General features: G+C 43.3%; 1 protein-coding gene across 1 annotated transcript; it reads right to left on the bottom strand.

Moving 5' to 3' along the window:
* Positions 1-9,616: 9,616 nt before the first annotated feature.
* LOC129823159 (protein shisa-2) lies at positions 9,617-21,602 on the bottom strand. Its single transcript, XM_055881954.1, has 2 exons — positions 20,125-21,602; positions 9,617-12,050 (listed from the first exon to the last, which is right to left on the bottom strand). The coding sequence occupies exons 1-2, from the start codon at positions 20,438-20,440 to the stop codon at positions 11,470-11,472; spliced, it is 897 nt and encodes a 298-aa protein (XP_055737929.1). The 5' UTR covers positions 20,441-21,602; the 3' UTR covers positions 9,617-11,469.
* Between the last annotated feature and the right edge of the window lie 49 nt (positions 21,603-21,651).

Genomic DNA, 21,651 nt, shown 5'->3' on the forward strand with positions numbered 1-21,651 from the left:
TTGCTCCCAAGGACGAACCAGACTTCTGAAGGTCTACAATAATTTTTCTGAGGTCTTGGCTGATTTCTTTTGATATTCCCATGATGCCAAGTAAAGAGGCACTGAGTTTGAAGGTAGGCCTTGAAATACATTCACAGGTACACCTCCAATTGACTCAAATTATGTCAATTAGCCTATCAGAAGCTTCTAAAACCATGACATTATTTTCTGGAATTTTCCAAGCTGTTTAAAGGCACAGTCAACTTAGTGTATGTAAACTTCTGACCCACTGGAATTGTGATACAGTGAAATAATCTGTCTGTAAACAATTGTTGGAAAACTTGTGTCATGCACAAAGTAGATGTCCTAACCAAAACTATAGTTTGTTAACAAGAAATTTGTGGAGTGGTTGAGAAACGAGTTTTAATGACTCCAACCTAAGTGTATGTAAACTTCCGACTTCAACTGTAAGTATTCAGACCCTTTGCTATGCGACTCGAAATTGAGCTCAGGTGCATCCAGTTTCTATTGATCATCCTTGAGATTTTTCTCCAACTTGATTTGAGTCCACCTGTGGTAAATACAATTGATTGGACATTATTTGTAAAGGCACACACCTGTCTATATAAGGTCCCACAGTTGACAGTGCATATCAGAGCTAAAACCGAGCCATGTGGTCGAAGGAGTTGTCCTTAGAGCTCAGAGACAGGATTGTGTCAAGGCACAGATCTGGGGAAGGGTACCAAAAAATGTATGCAGCATTGAAGGTCCCCAAGAACACAGTGGCCTCCATCATTATTAAATGGATGAAGGTTGGAACCACCAAGACTCTTCCTAGAGCTGGCCGCCCAGCCAAACTGAGCAATCGGGGGAGAAGGGCATTGGTCAGGGAGGTGACCAAGAACAAAATGGTCACGCTGACAGAGCTCCAATCTTGGTTCCAAGATTGAACTCTTTGGCCTGATTGCCAAGCGTCACGTCTGGAGGAAACCTGGCGCCATCCCTATGGTGAAGCATGGTGGTGGCAGCATTGTGCTGTGGGGATGTTTATCAGCGACAGGGACTCGGAGACTAGTCAGGATCGAGGGAAAGATTAACGGAGCAAAGTACAGAGAGATCCTTGATGAAAATCTGCTCCAGAGTGCTCAAGAACTCAGACTGGGGTGAAGGTTCACCGTCAAACAAGACAACGAACCTAAGCACACAGCCAAAACAAAGCAGGATTGGCTTCTGGACAAGTCTCTGAATGTAACGTAACAAAATGTAGAAAAAGTCAAGGGGTCTGAATAGTTTCTGAATGCACTGTATATAACAAGCATGATTTTGTAGGGTTAAAACTATTTAATATAAAGGCATTAAACTTCTCTTAACCTCACTAGGGTATGTGGGTAGCGTCCCACCTCGTCAACAGCCAGTGAAACTGCAGGGCGCCAAATTCAAAACAACAGAAATCCCATATTTAAAATTCCTCAAACATACAAGTATTTTACACCATTTTAAAGATACACTTGTTTTAAATCCAGCCACAGTGTCCGATTTCAAAAACGCTTTACGACGAAAGCACACCAAACGATTATGTTAGATCAAAGCCAAGTCACAGAAAAACACAGCCATTTTTCCAGCCAAAGAGAGGAGTCACAAAAAGCAGAAATAGAGATAAAATGTATCACTAACCTTTGATGATCTTCATCAGATGACACTCATAGGACTTCATGTTACACAATACATGTATGTTTTGTTCGGTAAATGTTTATATTTATATCCAAAAATCTGAGTTTACATTGGCACGTTATGTTCAGTAGTTCCAAAACATCCGGTGATTTTGCAGAGAGCCACATCAATTTACAGAAATACTCATAATAAACATTGCTAAAAGATACAACTGTTATGCATGGAATTTTAGATCCACTTCTCCTTAATGCAAACGCTGTGTCAGATTTCTTTTTAACTTTACGGAAAAAGCACACCATGCCATAATCTGAGTACAGCGCTCAGAGACCAAAACAACCCAAACAGATATCCGCCGTGTTGTGTAGTCAACAGAAGTCAGAAATAGCATTATAAATATTCACTTACCTTTGATGATCTTCATCAGAATGCACTCCCAGGAATCCCAGTTCCACAATAAATGTTTGTTTTGTTCGATAATGTCCATCATTTATGTCCAAATACCTCCTTTTTGTTCGCGTGTTTAGCCCAGTAATCCAAATTCATGAGGCACGATTACTAGGTGCAGACGAAAAGTAAAAACGTTCCGTTGCAGTCCGTAGAAACATGTCAAATGATGTATAGAATCAATCTTTAGGATGTTTTTAACATAAATCTTCAATAATGTTCCAACCGGAGAATTCCTTTGTCTTCAGAAATGCAATGGAACGCAGGTCTAACTCTCACATGAACGCGCGTGGCCAGCTCGTGGCTCTCTGGCAGACCTCTGACTCATTCCCCTCTCATTCGCCCCCACTTCACAGTAGAAGCATCAAACAAGGTTCTAAAGACTGTTGACATCTAGTGGAAGCCTTAGGAAGTGCAATATGACCCCTGTGTATTCGATAGGTAAAGATTTGAAAAACTACAAACCTCAGATTTCCCACTTCCTGGTTGGATTTATTCTCAGGCTTTTTCCTGCCATATGAGTTCTGTTATACTCACAGACATCATTCAAACAGTTTTAGAAACGTCAGAGTGTTTTCTATCCAAATCTACTAATTATATGGGGCGGCAGGGTAGCCTAGTGGTTAGAGCGTTGGACTATTAACCGGAAGGTTGCAAGTTCAAATCCCTGAGCTGACAAGGTACAAATCTGTCGTTCTGCCCCTGAACAGGCAGTTAACCCACTGTTCCTAGGCCGTCATTGAAAATAAGAATTTGTTCTTAACTGACTTGCCTAGTTAAATAAAGGTAAAAAAAATAAAAAAATAAAAATAATAATAATTATGCATATTCTAGCTTTTATGGCTGAGTAGCAGGCAGTTTAATTTGGGCACGCTTTTTCGTCCAAAATTCCAAATGCTGCCCCCTACCCTAGAGAAGTTAAAGCCTACATTGTATCTAAATCCAAACTGGTTTTCTTGTAAGCTACTAAGAGAGGCCCGTTCTATATTGAAGAGTGGGCTCTTTACAGATTAAAACCTTACATTTTTGTTGGATTGACAATGGATCCCTGTTTAAAGTATCCTCCTTTAAAATGAAGCCATACAGAGTTGTTGACAGCGTTCCACAGGTATGCTGGCCCATGTTGACTCCAATGCTTCCCACAGTTGTGTCAAGTTGGCATAGAGTGACCAGGTTAAAGCTATGATCCCTTATTGATGTCACCTGTTAAATCCACTTCAGTCAGTGTAGATGAAGGGAAGGAGACAGGTTAAAGGAGTATTTTTAAGCCTTGAGAGAATTGAGACATGGATTGTGTATGTGTGCCATTCAGAGGGTGAATGGGCAAGACAAAGATTTAAGTGCCTTTGAATGGGGTATGGTAGTAGGTGTCAGGTGCACCAGTTTGAGTGTGTCATGAACTGCAACCCTAAAGTTTTTTTAATAGTCAACAGTTTCCTGTGTGTATCAAGAATGGTCCACCACCCAAATGACATCCAGCCAACTTTTTTGGGGCGGCAGGTAGCCTAGTGGTTAGAGCGTTGGGCCAGTAACCAAAAGGTTGCTGGATTGAATCCCTGAGCTGACAAGGTAAAAATATGTTATTCTGCCCCTGAACAAGGCAGTTAACCCACCGTTCCTTGGTAGGAAGTCATTATAAATAAGAATTTGTTCTTAACCTGTTGAGGACAGAGGGCGCTGTTTTCACTTTGGGGGAAAATCGTGCCCAATTTAAACAGCCTAGTACTCAATTCTTGCTCGTACAATATGCATATTATTATTACTATTGGATAGGAAAACACTCTCTAGTTTCTAAAACCGTTTGAATTATATCTGTGAGTAAAACAGAACTCCTTTTGCAGCAAACTTCCTGACAGGAAGTGGAAAATCTGAAATCGATGCACTGTTCTAGGGCCGGCCTATTAAAGTCCTTGATATTTATTAGTTTAGATGCACTTCGTACATCTTCCACTAGATGTCGACAGGCAGTGAGAGAAGAAATGGAGTGTGTAACTTGATCTGGTGTCGAATAATAGCTCTCGGCATGACGTGTCACCAGTTTCCTGTTTTCTGGAGAGCGCGTGAAGGGACCTGGATTTGCCTTCTGATAAGCTGTCGTTATGGACGACTAATATCTCCGGCTTTGATTTTATTTGATACATGTGACAATATCATCGTAAAGTATGTTTTTTCAATATAGTTTAATCAGATTATTGAAATTTTTTCGGGAGTTTTGCCGTGTTCCGTTCTCTGAGTTTGTTGACGATGGAGAGATTCGCGCCACTTGGCAAGTATGCTTGCTAAATCGAGAGGGAAAAAGGTCGTTCTAAAACCAAACAACGATTGTTCTGGGCAAAGGACCCCTTGTACAACATTCTGATGGAAGAACAGCAAAAGTAGGACCCATTTTATGATGTTATTTCATATATCTGTTGTACATGTGAACTAGTAGTTTGCGGCCAGGTTTTGGGCACGCTCTCGCCATAACGTAAACTGCATATCGTAATGAAGTTATTTTTAGAATTCTAACACGGCGATTGCATTAAGAACTAGTGTATCTATCATTTCCTATACAACATGTATTTTTTAGTTATGTTTATGAATAGTTATTTGGTCAGAATATGTGTGTCAGAAAAAGTGTCAGAAAAATATCCGGACGTTGTGGGAAAAAGATGCTACGTTAGCACAATGTATAACCACTGATTTCAGCTCTAAATATGCACATTTTCGAACAAAACATAAGTGTATGTATAACCTGATGTTATAGGACTGTCATCTCATGAAGCTTATCAAGGTTAGTCAAAAATTATATATCTTGCTGGTTTATTCGCTATCGCTAACGTGCCTATTACTATCGCTAACGTGCCTTGATGAATGAATGCGGTAGTGTGGTAGGCTATTGTAGTAAGCTAATATAATGCTATATTGTGTTTTCGCTGTAAAACACTTAAAAAATCGGAAATATTGGCTGGATTCACAAGATGTTTGTCTTTAATTTGCTGTACACCATCGATTTTTCAGAAATGTTTTATGATGAGTATTTAGGTATTTGACGTTGGTGTCTGTAATTACTCTGGCTGCTTCGGTTCTATTTCTGACGGTAGCTGTGATTGTAGCTGCAATGTAAAACTGATTTATACCTCAAATATGCAAATTTTTCAAACAAAACATAGATTTATTGTATAACATGTTATAAGACTGTCATCTGATGAAGTTGTTTCTTGGTTAGTTTGGTTGGTTCTTGGTTAGTTAGGTTGGCTTTGTGCATGCTACCTGTGCTGTGAAAAATGTCTGTCCTTTTTTGTATTTGGTGGTGAGCTAACATAAATACATGTGGTGTTTTCGCTGTAAAACATTTAAAATATCGGACATGTTGACTGGATTCACAAGATGTGTATCTTTCATTTGCTGTATTGGACTTGTTAATGTGTGAAAGTTAAATATTTCTAAAAAATATCTTTTGAATTTCGCGCTCTGCCTTTTCAGTGGAATGTGGGAGGAGTTCCGCTAGCGGAACGCCAGAGCCAGACAGGTTAACTGACTTGCCTAGTTAAATAAAGGTTAAATAAAAAACTTGACACAACTGTGGGAAGCATTGGAGTCAACAAGGGCCAGCATCCCTGTAGAATGCAAAAAATCAGTCGTTCTGCCCTTGAACAAGGCAGTCAACCCAACCCTAGGCCGTCATTGAAATAAGAATTTGTTCTTAACTGACTTGCCTAGTTAAATAAAGGTAAAATAAATACAATTTAAAAAAACTTTCGACTCCTTATAGAGTCCATGTACCGACAAATTGAAGCTGTTTTGAGGGCAAAAGGGAGGTGCAACTCAATAGTAGGACGGTGTTCCTAATGTTTTGTACACTCAGTGTATGTAGTGTGTATGTTGGCTGCTCACTCCCCAAGACTGTTTTGTGGTTTGTCCCCCACTTGGGTGTCAGTTTATACACTTGGAGTGTTGTTTCTGTTCTTCTGGGTCTCGTCTCTAACCGTGTAAATCCTCCTGCTGGGACCGAGTCAGCCGTAAGACTAGCACTATGGCAACAGACTTAACCATGGAACATTTGTATTGTGTGAGTTTATGGTGGTGGTGGTGGTGGTGGTGGTGGTGGTGGTGGTGGGGGGGGGGGGGGGGGGGGGGGGGGTGCTGTACATGGATGGTTTAAGAACAGATATGGCCCAAACAACTGTGATGTTAGTAATATATATATCCTTTCTTAAGCCAGCCGCCAAAACCTCAGCAATGTGCTTTGTCCTTATTCGAGAAAAGTATTGGATGGTAACGGTAGAAACTCTGAAAGAATGGACAGATGACTCCATGACAGTTTGGACACTGTTTAATATTGATTTATATGAAAAAGGACACTGTGTTTCACAGGGAGCAGGTACACATTCAACCTCAGGATACACACACACACACACACACACAGTTGATCATACAGACATTGTGCTTGAAATACACAAAACACACAGTCAGGTTAGTTCACTTTGGGACACCTATGCATTTCTGCAGTTTCATCAACTGGAACTTGGGGTGAGTTGTGTACAGTTCTAATACAGAGACAGTTCTATAACAGGGCACAAAGTAGAAGTGAGTCCAAAAGCCACCTTTAAGACCAGCCACCCAACATAGTGAGAAGTGTTCCCACTGGGCACAAACTGATTGAATCAACGTTGTTTCAACGTAATTTGTCAATGTACTATGACGTGGAAAATATATAGGATTTTTGTTTGTCATCAACTTGTTTCGAGGGTAAAATTTCAACCGCAGAATTATGTCATCGTGTTAACCAAATTTCAACATAGACAAACCTTGTGTAAAATTTGTTGAATTTGTACCGTTAAAACACCGTCAAATCTTCAACATTATATCTACTCAGAATAAAAAAAAAACAATCGGCTGGGCAGCACCTCTTACTGGAGAACTAATCTATCTACAGCTACCCTTTAGTCTCCCATCCAGGGTTTTAACCAAGCCCAGCTTAGCTATGATGTCCCTGACTCTTACTAATGTACTATTATGAGAATGATTGTTGAGAGAAACTAGATCAAATCAATGCTGCTATCGAAGTCATTCCAAAGGGTAGGTTTAACAGAGCAAATGAAATGTGACCATACTCATTTATCCTCAATGATGCTATTTAGGCATTTGCAAAGTCATCAACAGCCATTGTTTTAATTCAAACCAGAATTCTGCAAAAAAAGATAGCAGAATAGAACAGAGGCCTAACGGGTCCGAGACCAGACCCGGTACCAGACCCTGGACTCGAGCGAGTCCGAGTCCAAAATTCTAACTCTTCCCTCGGGTCCCGGTCAGATCCTGTTTGATTGACATCAGGTCTCGGGTCTATGTAACTACAGCTGCTAGACCTGAGTGGACCTGAATGGACCCGACCTCGGCTCTGCATAGCCCATAGCATATTTATTTTACGCTGATAAGGCCTATCCAACATTTAATTATCTATTTGTTAACCAGAAGAGCAATTTGGCTAGCAAACATACATTTTTTATAACTCCAGCTCCAATCGAGTCTGATCTAGACCCGGACCGGTCTAGGTCTGGTTGTTGTCGTGTCCATTCGTGTTCGGGTCTGGTTGTTGTCGTGTCCATTCGTGTTCGGGTCTGGTTGTTGTCGTGTCCATTTGTGTTCGGGTCTGGTTGTTGTCGTGTCCATTCGTGTTCGGGTCTGGTTGTTGTCGTGTCCATTCGTGTTCGGGTCTGATTGTTTTCGGGTCCGTTCGGGTTCCAGGTCCAACTTTTTGGAGCCGATAAAGACCTCTAGTTTCAAGCTCTAGTTGATAAAAATGAAATTATATTTAGTGATATTGAATTGTGTTTAGTTGTCAACGCAACCATATGCTGGAGTGCATTTAAAGTTTGATTTGATTTAGTACTATTCTTTAACTTAGATTTTTGGTTGAGATGGAAACAAACTTAATTTTGTAGACAAACTGTAATTTAAAGCCAGACTAAATTAGTAACACAGATGGAACTATCCAAGCAGAAGATAAATCTCCTTCAAATGTTGATATTTGGTTGCCTGACTTACCCAGTCTCTTTGCTCCGGCCAAACGCCATGCCACAAATGTTTATTTCTTTTCCGCAATTAAGTATGTAGCGATTGATAGAGCAGTGGAAGAATTCAATGTGAGTCATCAGGCAAGATATTTGGTTGTGTTGACATCCAAATACAATTCAATATCACTTTTGAAATGCAATAAATAACATATTTATTTGTCGACAAGTTAACAAATTATATGTTGGATTCACGTCGCCAACTCAACCAAAAATAAAAGTTAAAGAATGGAACTATCCAAGCAGTAGATACATTTCCTTTAAAATGTTGATATTTGGTTGCATTGTCAACCAAACAATTCAATATTACTTTTGTAATAGCCTTAACTTAATGATATTTACTCTATCTTACAAACAAATATAAAGTTCAACCTTAAAATGAGTAACACATCCATGGCCACATTTTTAGGTTACTGTAACTATACATTATGTAATTAGATAAAGTATGCATGTTTAAGATAGCATGCATCGGTCATCATAGGTCTGTGGAGATCTTCACAATTGCTTTAATAATCTGTGCAGAATCTCGAACGGCATTGATCACTTGCTCCACGTACTTTGAATGTAATCTCAACTGCCATTCAGGTCATTTGGTTCGGCTATTAGATGAAACACAGTGATGTCACATTAATCTGTTGTATAAATAAACAAAATATCTGACATTGTATTCCCATTTGAACTTTGCTGTGCTTTTAAATGGTTGAAAGCACAGTGATAGGCATTTGGGGGACAACTAAACCAAAAATCAGGCATTGTCTTTCCATTAGAATTTGGTTGTGCTTTTAGATGGTTGAAAGCATAGTGATAACACATTGGAAATTCAACTAACTTTGGCTGTCTTTTTGAGTGAACAGAGGCCTAACGGGTAATCTTGATCAACGTCTCAACCAAATATTACCCAATAATCCACGTTGAAATGACGTGGTGTGCCCAGTGGGTCTTGTCGATTTTTTAGCTGTTCTTTTTCTACCCTGCTGAAGTGAAAAGAACTGTTGGATGCCCTGAAACCTTCCAGCACAACTCCAGTCTACCTTCAGTAAACGCACACACCAGCACACACACACACCAGCACACACACACACCAGCACACACACCTCTTTCACAGGAGGGAAACTCAGTGAGGTGGAACAGTTGGCAGACAGCCTTTACTGCGTTATTATTTCTGCATCTTCAGAAGGTTGCCGATCACAGCTACACACACACACACACACACACACACACACACACACACACACACACACACACACACACACACACACACACACACACACACACACACACACACACACACACACACACACACACACACACCTCCTTTCAGGCACATTTATTTCCAAGTCCTTGCGTGAGTGTTTGTGTATTTTAATTTTGTGGGTTCTCTTGTGTATATGCAAGTGTGTGTGCGTTTCCGCTCAAGGCAGTGGGTAGGTGTGTGTGTGTGTGTGGGGGGGGGGGGGGGGGGGGCGGGGGGGGGTGTAAGGCTGGAGCGTCACAGTCTGTGTCCTGTGTTCACTTCATTAGACATCAACCGGCCTACAGGGAGAGAGGGACTGTTTTTCACATCACACCGCCTGCATTTCCCATTACATACTAAACACTCATATACACACATCCTCACACACATACACACATACTATACACTCATATACACACATACCATACACTCATATACACACATACTATACACTCATATACACACATACTATACACTCATATACACACATACCATACACTCATATACACACATACTATACACTCATATACACACATACTAAACACTCATATACACACGTCCTCACACACATACACACATACTATACACTCATATACACACATACTATACACTCATATACACACATACTATACACTCATATACACACACACACACACACACACACACACACACACACACACACACACACACACACACACACACACACATATACTTACAGCAACACACACACACACACATATACTTACAGTAACACACACACACACACATATACTTACAGTAACACACACACATCACATTCTGTACATATAGTCATGTACACACATAGCCACACTGGTCACAGCACCCTCACTCGTACTGTACATACACACATAGCCACACTGGTCACAGCACCCTCACTCGTACTGTACATACACACATTCACTCATTTACAAACACATACAACAAAGGCTACACTGACAAACTTCAAGACGTTAAACCCACACACTCTGCTGCGAGTCATTGGCCCTGGTGGGCAGCATCACCCCTCTATGTGTTGCCAAATGAGGACAACCAGACAGACATACCCCTGCCTCCATCTTGGGGTGAGGTCAGCTCACTCACAATCATTACCCTGAGGCAAATCTGCCAAACCTTTACATATCACACACATGTAGGACAGACACATGCAACACACTGTGGCTGGTCAGGCACAGATCCCAGCTTGGGTTTTACGAGTCCTCTGTGTGAGCCTGAGTCCATATCATTCTCTCTCCAAGCTGGCGAGCTCCCAATGTCCCCATAAGGTTTCTAATGCAGTCCCCATAAGGTTTCTAATGCAGTCCCCATAAGGTTTCTCATACAGTCCCCATAAGGTTTCTCACACAGTCCCCATAAGGTTTCTCATACAGTCCCCATAAGGTTTCTCATACAGTCCCCATAAGGTTTCTCATACAGTCCCCATAAGGTTTCTCATACAGTCCCCATAAGGTTTCTAATGCAGTCCCCATAAGGTTTCTCATACAGTCCCCATAAGGTTTCTCATACAGTCCCCATAAGGTTTCTCATACAGTCCCCATGAGGTTTCTCACACAGTCCCCATGAGGTTTCTCACACAGTCCCCATAAGGTTTCTCATACAGTCCCCATAAGGTTTCTCATACAGTCCCCATAAGGTTTCTAATGCAGTCCCCATAAGGTTTCTCACACAGTCCCCATAAGGTTTCTCATACAGTCCCCATAAGGTTTCTCATACAGTCCCCATAAGGTTTCTCATACAGTCCCCATAAGGTTTCTCATACAGTCCCCATAAGGTTTCTCATACAGTCCCCATGAGGTTTCTCACACAGTCCCCATAAGGTTTCTCACGCAGTCCCCATAAGGTTTCTCATGCAGTCCCCATAAGGTTTCTCATACAGTCCCCATGAGGTTTCTCACACAGTCCCCATAAGGTTTCTCACGCAGTCCCCATAAGGTTTCTCATGCAGTCCCCATAAGGTTTCTCACACAGTCCCCATAAGGTTTCTCACACAGTCCCCATAAGGTTTCTCACACAGTTCCCATAAGGCACATAGCCCTCACAAAGTCTGTTACACACAGTCCCCAAAATGGCTTAAACTGTTACTGGAGGGTACTTCTGCTCGCTGGTGACACTGGCCACACTGGTGGGTGGGGGGTAGGGGGACTGCAGCTGTCTGTAGCCCCCCTGGGTGGGGTCCAAGTAGACCCCCTGGGGTGGGGACATGTGGTGGGTGGCATAGCCGATGTACTGGGGGTGGATGAACTGTCCCTGGTGGGGCATGATCTGGGTGGCCTGCTGGCAGTTGAGCACGGAGAAGTTGGTCGGCATGTTGACGAAGACACTGGCGTCTGGAGGGAGACAGCAGGAGGCCTGGGCACGCATCATGGGCTGAGGGGCCGGGCGAGGCACCTGGGCAGGAGGGGCAGAGGAACTGGACGAGGTGGCCGTGCTTGATTGGCGGGAAGAGGAACCGCGAGACGTGCCCACGCTAGCCATCATGGGAATGGTCTCCAGGAGACGGCCGCCACCAGACCCGCCTCCTCCCCCGCCCCCTGACGACAGTTCCTGTTTGGGGCGGAGACAGTGGCAACAACAAACAGCAACCACGGAACCCACCAGGACGAAAGCCACGAACACAGAGCCCACGATCAGGAAGGGAACGTAGATGGGTACTGTGGAGAGAGGAAGGAAGAAGGGTGAGAGAGTGGGAGGTAGGTTTTCAGTGGTTTGACGATAGCACATTTTTAACAAACAAGGGAAAAAATATGTTTTTCTTTCTTCCATTATCAAATATACACTATATATACAAAAATATGTGGACAAATTAGTGGATTTGGCTATTTCAACCACACCCATGGCTGACAAGTGTATAAAATCGAGCACACGGCCATCCAGTGACTTTCAATCTGGCATTGTCATAGGATGCCACATTTTCAACAAGTCAGTTCGTCAAATTTCTGCCCTGCTAGAGCTGCCCCGGTCAACTATAAGTGCTGTTATTGTGAAGTGGAAACGTCTAGGAGCAACATCGGCTCAGCCGCGAAGTGGTAGGCCACACAAGCTCACAGAATGGGACTGCAGAGTGCTGAAGTGTGTAACACGTAAACATTGTCTGTCCTCAATTGCAAAACTCACTACCAAGTTTTAAACTGCCTCTGGAAGCAATGTCAGCACAAGAACTGTTCATCTGGGAGCTTAATGAAATGGGTTTCCATGGCCAAGCAGCCGCACATAAACCTAAGATCACCATGCGCAATGCCAAGTGTCGGCTGGAGTGGTGTGAAGCTCACCGCCATTGCACTCTGGAGCAGCAGTGCAAGCACAGACTGGAACATGTTCCGGGATTCTTCCGATGACATTGAGGAGTACACCACATCAGCCACTGGCTTCATCAATAAGTGCATAGATGACGTCGTCTCCACAGTGACTGTACGTGCATACCCCAACCAGAAGCCATGGATTACAGGCAACATCCGCAATGAGCTAAAGGGTAGAGCTGCCGCTTTCAAGGAGAGGGACTCTATCCCGGAAGCTTATAAGAAATCACGCTATGCCCTCCGACGAACCATCAAACAGGTAAAGCTTCAATACAGGACTAAGATCGAATCGTACTACACCGGCTCCGACGCTCGTCGGATGTGGCAGGGCTTGCAAACTATTACAGACTACAAAGGGAAGCACAGCCGAGAGCTGCCCAGTGACACAAGCCTACCAGACGAGCTAAATTACTTCTATGCTCACTTCGAGGCAAGTAACACTGAAACATGCATGAGAGCATCAGCTGTTCCGGGCGACTGTGTCACATTAACAAGGCCGCAGGGCCAGACGGATTACCAGGACGTGTACTCTGAGCATGCGCTGACCAACTGGCAAGTGTCTTCACTGACATTTTCAACCTCTCCCTGTCTGAGTCTGTAATACCAACATGTTTCAAGAAGACCACCATAGTCCTGGTGCCCAAGCACACTAAGGTAACATGCCTAAATGACTACCGACCCGTAGCACTCACATCTGTAGCCATGAAGGGCTTTGAAAGGCTGGTCATGGCTCACATCAACACCATTATCCCAGAAACCATAGACCCACTCCAATTTGCATTCCGCCCCAACAGATCCACAGATGATGCAATCTCTATTGCACTCCACACTGCCCTCTTTTCACACCTGGACAAAAGGAACACCTACTGTATGTACGAATGCTATTAATTGACTACAGCTCAGTGCTCCACACCATGGTGCCCTAAAAGCTCATCATTAAGCTAAGGTCCCTGGGACTAAACACCCCCCTCTGCAACTGGATCCTGGCCTTCCTGACGGGCCGCCCCCAGGTGGTAAGGGCAGGTAACAACACATCTGCCACGCTGATCCTCAACACGGGGGCCCCTCAGGGATGCGTGCTCAGTCTCCTCCTGTACTCCCTGTTCACTCACGACTGCACGGCCAGACACGACTCCAACACCATCATTAAGTTTGCCGATGACACAACAGTGGTAGGCATGATCACCGACAATGACGAGATAGCCTATAGGCAGGAGGTCAGAGACCTGACCGTGTGGTGCAAGGACAACAACCTCTCCCTCAACGTGATCAAGACAAAGGAGATGATTGTGGACTACAGAAAAAGAAGGACTGAGCACGCCCCCATTCTCATCGATGGGGCTGTAGTGGAGCAGGTTGAGAGCTTAAAGTTCCTTGGCATCCACATCACCAACAAACTAACATGGTCCAAGCAAACCAAGACAGTCGTGAAGAGGGCATGACAAAACATATTCCCCCTCAGGAGACTGAAAAGATTTGGCATGGGTCCTCAGATCCTCAAAAGGTTTTACAGCTGCAACATCGAGAGCATCCTGACAGGTTACATCACTGCCTGGTATTGCAACTGCTCGGCCTCAGACCACAAGGCACTACAGAGGCCAAGCTTCCTGCCATCCAGGACCTCTCTACCAGACGGTGTCAGAGGAAGGCCCTAAAAATTGTCAAAGATTCCAACCACCCTAGTCATAGACTGTTCTCTCTGCTATCGCACGGCAAGCGGTACCAGAACGCCAAGTCTAGTTCCAAGAGGCTTCTAAACAGCTTCTACCCCCAAGCCATAAGACTCCTGATCATCTAATCAAATGGCTACCCAGACTATTTGCATTGCCCCCCCCCCCCCTCTTTTACGCTGCTGCTACTCTCTGTTATTATCTATGCATATTCACTTTAATAACTCTACCTACATGTACATATTACCTAAATTACCTTGACACACCGGTGCCCCCGCACATTGATTCTGTACCAGTACCCCCTGTATATAGCCTCATTATTTTTATTTGTAACTTTTATTTCTTGTTTTTTTTAAGGTATTTTTCTTGCATTGTTGGTTAAGGGCTTGTAAGTTAGCATTTCGCTGTAAGGTCTCGTCTCCTGACGAATCTGGATTTTCCAGGAGAACGCTATCTGCCCCAATGCATAGTGCCAACTGTAAAGTTTGGTGGAGGAGGAATAATGGTCTGGGGCTGTGTTTCACATGGTTCGGGCTAGGCCCCTTAGTTCCAGTGAAGGGAAATATTAACTCTACAGCATACATGACATTCTAGACGATTCTGTGCTGCCAACTTTGTGTCAACAGTTTGGGGAAGGCACGTTCCTGTTTCAGCATGACAATGCCCCTGTGCACAAAGCGAGGTCCATACAGAAATGGTTTGTGAAGATTGGTGTGGAAGAACTTCACTTACCTGCACAGAGCCCTGACCTCAACTCCATCGAACACCTTTGGAATGAATTGGAACGCCGACTGCGAGCCAGGCCTAATCTCCCAACATCAGTGCCTGACCTCATTCATGCTCTTGTGGCTAAATGGAAGCAAGTCCCCGCAGCAATGTTCCAACATCTAGTGGAAATGCTTCCCAGAAAAGTAGAGGCTGTTATAGCAGCAAAGGGGGGACCAACTCCATCTTAATGCCCATGATTTTGGAATGAGATGTTCGACGAGCAGGTGTCCATATACTTTCCGGTCATGTAGTGTACATTAAGACAGGGCTGTTCTTTCTATAACAAGCAGAGCAGAGCGAGGACAGAACTTCCTCAGACCATAACCACTTACGCCCTCAGAGAAAACAAACTGAACAAACTACAACAGCAACATGATGAAGTGGTTTATTCTACCATCAAGACTTTTGACATGATTTGGAAAATACCTTCTTCCTTGAATTAGTAAAGTTGAGAGACCAAGAGTGAACAGCAGTGAGAAAAACAGTTTGTCTAAAAGTTCAAGCTGTTACACTCACGTGTTTTTACCTCACTCATAAACCCAAATGAGAGTGAAAGAGAAATGGAGTGAGACGGTGAGACAAAAGAGAAAAGAGGGAGAGACGAAATTAGAGGAAGAAAGGCAGAGACAGAGGTGTACTAGTGGCGTGTCTCCAGGGGGCCCCAGTCCCTCATTAGAAGTTATTAACTTTGTTTTGATCTGTTCTTATCCTGCGCGCCCAGCTGTGACCCCCCCTAACCCCCCTCCACCGACCCTGTACCTATTTGTCTGAGTGAGTTTATGCGTGCGTGCGTTTGATCTGTGTTTGTCTGTGAGAGCGGGGATTCTGTCTCATACCAAAGTTATGCAGCCAGAACTTATGTGGATATTCCTGACCTCTTCTCCTATATACATCCACATCCCGCTATGGCATTTAAGCCAGAATAGTCCCTTATACTGTATAGACGCAGCATTAAGACATATTGAGAGTGGCATTAATGATGGCTGGTTTGGAGTAATGCAACAGATCACATTGAAGGCCTAATTCCATACATCTTTTCAACATTATATAGGCCAACCTTGCAGTGGGGCTCTAATGCATACTACATCTCTCATACTGTAACTTTTGAACCATAATAACAGCTGTGACTCTGGAGATAAAGCAGTGTGTTAAATCCGATCATCTGCATGATTCTCGCATGATTAGCATGTAATTCACCCCTCAAAGTACACAGCTGTTTTTCTGCCATCTGTCTAGTGTAAACCAGTTCCAGGAAGTACAGTACCCAGCAAGCACATAATGTTCTGAGAACCATGTGTTTTTCTTAGAGATTGGTGAGAGTGTGGTTGTTCTATGGTTATTTTACATACAACCTTCCCAGAACATTCTGGTAATGGTGCAGGATAGTTGCTTGGCTTTGGAACATTCTCAGCACATTTAAGGAACTTGACCCCCCCAAAAAAATGTCTTGCTATTTCATTACTTTAACAGACCATTTCCTTAAAGTTCAAACATGGTTACATTTCATTTCAATCTTGGTAATGTTCTAGGAACGTTCTCCAACTGGTTTGACATTGAGAATATTTTTCAATGGTTCAGAGAGCCAGAGAAAAATTGTTATTCTTTGGGAATTACGTTTTCTATAGGTTTGCTCACGGTTCTATTTAAAGTTATGTTCTCAAATTGTTCCGAGAATGTTAACAAAACTTTCCATAAAAGTTTGTTGTTATTTAAAAACATATACATTCCATTCTAAGCATCAACAAAACTCTCTCTATCCTCTATCTTGTTAAGTGTTTCAGGTGTGTTGGCCACGCCCACTAAAACCTCCCAGGAATACTTCCAAGGAACCAGAATAAAACATTCTCAGAACCTCCCTCCAACCTAAAAAAAATCTTCACTTCTGTTCTCAAAACGTTTAAAAAACGTATTACGTATGCCTTTGTTCCTACAACCAATGTGAAACCAAAATCCTACGTTCCCACAAATTCCAAGGAACCAAATGTTTTATGCTGGATTAATCATGTTAAAATGACTTGGTAATGAAGCAGCAGACTAACTCTTACAGAGTGAAGGTAGAGGATGGCAGTGTAGCCTACTACAGCATACAGAAAGTGGTTAATAGTAAACGTAAGTGTTCTTTGGGTGTTTCGTTAACTTTTGACCCAACAGTGAGCGCTCATGGGGAATGTTGGCAGCAATGGTCCGAGTGGCAGGACCAGGGCAGAGTTGAGGTGCTTCCTCGCACACACGTACACACGCACACAGGCACACACCCGTTTGTAGCACAATGGGGAACTTGTTATATGACAACTGATTTCATGAGATTTATTGTTCCTCTGGTTAAGTTACTCATTTTCCAGTTTGAATATTCCAAAGTGTTATGGAGTGTAACTGTAACCCTGAGAGAGGCAGTGACTCGTTCTGTCATTTTCCTTTTTCATTCTCTCTCTCTCCTTAACACACACGCTTTCTCTCCCTCTGAGCAACATCAAAAGTCACCAGCTTTTCAAAGGACCATTTCAAGATGTCTAAAGTTTGAAGCTATAGGCACTCATTAGATAAGACCAATTCTGGGACAACAGTCAACTTGACTAGACTCAGTCTAGATACAGTACAAAAGAGGTAGAAGCTGAGGCGCTATGACATCAATTTTCTGAGCCCATAACCTATTTCCTATTATAAACTGGGTGGTTCAAGGCCTGAATGCTGATTGTCTGAAAGCCATTGTATATCAGACCGTATACCATAGGTAAGACAAAACATTTATTTTTATTCCTCTAATTATGTTGGTAACAAGTTTATAATAGCAATAAGGCACCCTGCGGCTTTGTGGTATATGGCCAATACTGTATACCACGGCTAAGGGCTGTATCCAGGCACTCCGCGTTCCGTCATGCATAAAAACAGCCTTTAGCCGTGGTATATTGGCCATATACCACACCCCCTCTGGCCTTATTGCTTAATTGAACAGCTGTTAGCTTCAATACCTCACAGCCAAACCATACCATGATCAGGTTTAGAGGAGCTTTTCTTTAAGAGAGTTATGTAGTTACTATGGATATGAGTTAGTGCGTAAGGCTCCAGAAAGTCATCTAATGTCCTCCTAACAGCGTCACATGATATGTGAATACAGTCTATAGTCTGACAGAGACACAGGTAAAATGGCTGATGGGAGAAGTGTAGTAATGACAGTGTCCTGCTGTGACATTATCTGTTGGAGAGTGTCTATAGTTTCCATTCAGCCCACTAGTCTATTCCACACCTGTTGCTGGACTGAGGCTGGGACAGCCATACTCTGTCTGCAGTAATATTAGCCCCCATCTCTCTGTTCTTGTTTGGGCATATTATGTGTAACTGACTGCTCCTCCTCTCCCCATTCAAATCCCTGGGGTCCTCTCCTTTCCTGGATCCCACACATGTTCCTTCATGTTGAATGTTAGGCTCTGTTTATTGTTCTTAATGCATATACAGTATCCTTGGGGTTATTCATTGACATGGCTGTGTGTATCTTTGCTTTGTGATTAATTGGTTGCCCTGTGCATAAAAAAATGTATTAAATGTACAAGCGGTGCCTTCCATGACAAAATACTTAAGTTATTTTGGCCATTGTCCACTATATGAAAATGTATTTGGCTCTTTCTGGAGTGATAAGGGATGACTGTTTCAACAAATGCCAAGAGAGAAACATACTGTATTCTACTCTACAAGAAAGGCATGCTCTGTTGATGTGTCTGTTTAATATCTGGACTAAGTGTAGACAACTATTATTTTTCTTTGAAAAATGACCATTGCAAGATTTTTGACTCATAGTAAATGTGCCTCTCATTTTGTAATGTGCCAGCACTTAATATGTGTGCACTGTAATGTCTCTTTTCTTCCTATATGATGCAGCTTTCTGTGTTACAACTGTAGTGAGAAGGTGATGGAAATATGTTGGAAACATGTCAAAGAGATCAATAACTAATACCTGTTTGAACCTTGAAGTTTTTCAGTAAATCTGCTTTCAATAAAAATAATGAAGAATTATGACATCTGTTCTCCCAATCACACCCAATTGTTAGGCTAGTACTAACTCACTGCTAAGACTTAGATGAGGTTACAATGTGACATTATTAGGCGCTTCCGTTCCATGCGCAATTGGTCATTGACACCCTATCCACGCAACGTAAAAAAAAGGCCTGGATAAAGTAAAAATGTGCGTTGAAATCATGTGAATGTAACTAGACGGTAAACGTTAGGAACATACAGGGGATGCATTCCTAATGTGTTTGGGATGGGAATTAACCGTTCACATAGGCCTATTCCTCAGCGGAATCAACACGCAAGCGCGGGGAAATGATTCATAACGCGATTTGTTTTTATGAACAGAGCTGTCAGCGCCGTCGCGAGCCAATGGCCTAAAGATCCGGTCAAGTCCAAACTTGATCCTCGTGGGGACAGTGTGCTGCTCGAGCTCTGCAGTCCCCGCGGCGCGCGTGTGTTGCAGCTAGAACAAACACAGCTATTTATAACGCCACGCAGCACAATTTTCCATTTGTGAGTGCGTGGGCAGTTAGTTGGCTTTATGGTGTCAACTGTCTTCTCTGCAGCTGTTGCTGCCAACTGAACCGGTACGGTGTATCTAAGCGATGTTTAAGCTCCCAGATAGATAGTGGTTGAAAAAACTAGAACATACCTAAATGTTTGAAATGGGGAAGAAACTCATAACTCCAACTTTCAATTAAGTATAATTTGTTCTAGTCCTGGGCCACTGTGGCCTAAACCTTTATTAAAATTAGGCAATTAGGCCCTCTCTTTCCGTCTCACTCATCTCCTTGAAAATGCAATATTGCTGGCGTAGCCTATTATTAAGTTAAACAATTTAAACTGAGCCAGTTTAAAATCTAATTTAGAAATTACATTATAATTTTTAGCAGACAAAGAGAGCTTTGCAGCCTTGAGGCAGAGCGTTTTGGCACAGCTGCTGTGGCCCCTAAAGCTGGTCGTGCTGGGCCAGACATAGTTCTTACCTGCGCCCGTCTCCTTGTTCTCTTTGCTGTCGGTGCCCGGTTGCTGGGCTTGCTTGTCGTTGTCACAAGTCCCCTGGTCCAGCCGTGCTTCATTCCTGGAGCAACAGTACCGCAGCTCGCATTTCCCGCAGCAGATGATGGCATCCTCAGCATCGAACTTCTCCGGACACTGGAAGCCCTCTCTCCATGTGCCCTGGGTGTCATGCCAACCGTGACAGTACTCCCCACTCGCCTTCACGTCAATAATAGCCAGGAGCAGAGTCACAACCACGGTGACAGACATTGGGAGACCTCCGCCACCCCACATCCCGACCATGGTGCCCGTGTGCACACTGGGCGCGCTATGAGACAGAGGCTTTCTTTCTCTTACTCTCAGGCTCGAACCTGGTTAACAAAGTGATACGGTGAATGAATTAAATGAAATTGCGAGGCAACAAAATGGAAACAAAACGAACGACTTTGAAACTATCATTTGACAGTGGAATTCAGTGGGTAATCCTACAGCCTAATTCAATAGATCCACAAATTTGTCACCAAAGCGCTCCTTTTAAAAGTGTTCTCTGTTTGAAGTTGATCACAAGATTCCAAGTAGCGTTAGTAACGCTTGTTGAGAAAATAAAACATTATCAAATATCCAGAACATAAATAGCCTACATTTGGCACCAATCTTACAAATAGCCTATTATTTCATAGCGCGTCTTTCACTCTCAATTTCACGGCTGTGAGCTCTCGGAGCCCCGGGTAAATCCAACATCAATCCAGGCTGAGCGGAATCCCTCTGGCATGGAAGCGAGGCTGTCCATGGTCTCCTGAAAATACGCTTCTCGGATGACTTTCCCCCAGAGATGCAGCGAAACCAACACTGGCCTTACATGTAATCCATACGTGCCATGCGAGTATTCTCACGGATTCTCCCCCTGTCCCTCTGTCCAGTCCACCAGCCCAGCAATTAGTTTTTTATCCTCTTCTAATGTGTCATGAGGTTATCTTCTCAAGACTGTTCTACAGTAGACTCAAATTTTGGAAACTAGACCATGAGACTAAAATCGAATAGAGCATGGCAGTCACAGTCTCTGGTGCTCATTAAGGATAGGCTACGCCATAAAGAGACGTACAAGAGATGTAAACTTTTCACCCATTCATACAGTATTGCCGCCCAGGCTCTCACTCCTAGTCCATCTATGGCGAGAGTGCCTCGAATGAGAGGTGGGCTACTAGTTCAGCCATGCGCTTGCGCATTGGTTACTGACATTTTTCTAGACTTTTCAGCGCTCAGCTCAGCCAGTTGTCAGTGTGAAGAAGTCTCACTGCGTACGGTTCCGAGGAGCCCCTCCGCTTTCTGAGGTTAGCCCCCGTGCGGCATTGGGTGTGGGTGCCCCCTTGGGAACCCTGCGCGCACAATGTAAGAGCGCACGCACTGTCTGCTGGCCGGCCGGCACTCATACATTATCACATTAAATGGAATTTTGTGCATACAAACTTTGGCCAGGACGAATTCTCTCACACGGATGTGAATTGACCCTCTCG

This window comes from Salvelinus fontinalis, chromosome 25 (assembly GCF_029448725.1).
Source record: "Salvelinus fontinalis isolate EN_2023a chromosome 25, ASM2944872v1, whole genome shotgun sequence".
Classification (NCBI taxonomy): Eukaryota; Metazoa; Chordata; class Actinopteri; order Salmoniformes; family Salmonidae; genus Salvelinus; species Salvelinus fontinalis.

Bases quoted from the DNA above. Each gene is read 5' to 3' on its own strand.
- LOC129823159 (XM_055881954.1), bottom strand. From the start codon at position 20,440: ATGGTCGGGATGTGGGGTGGCGGAGGTCTCCCAATGTCTGTCACCGTG. The intron at 12,051-20,124 runs GTAAGAACTATG...CTCTCTCCACAG, and splicing joins GAACAAGGAGACGGGCGCAG to TACCCATCTACGTTCCCTTC.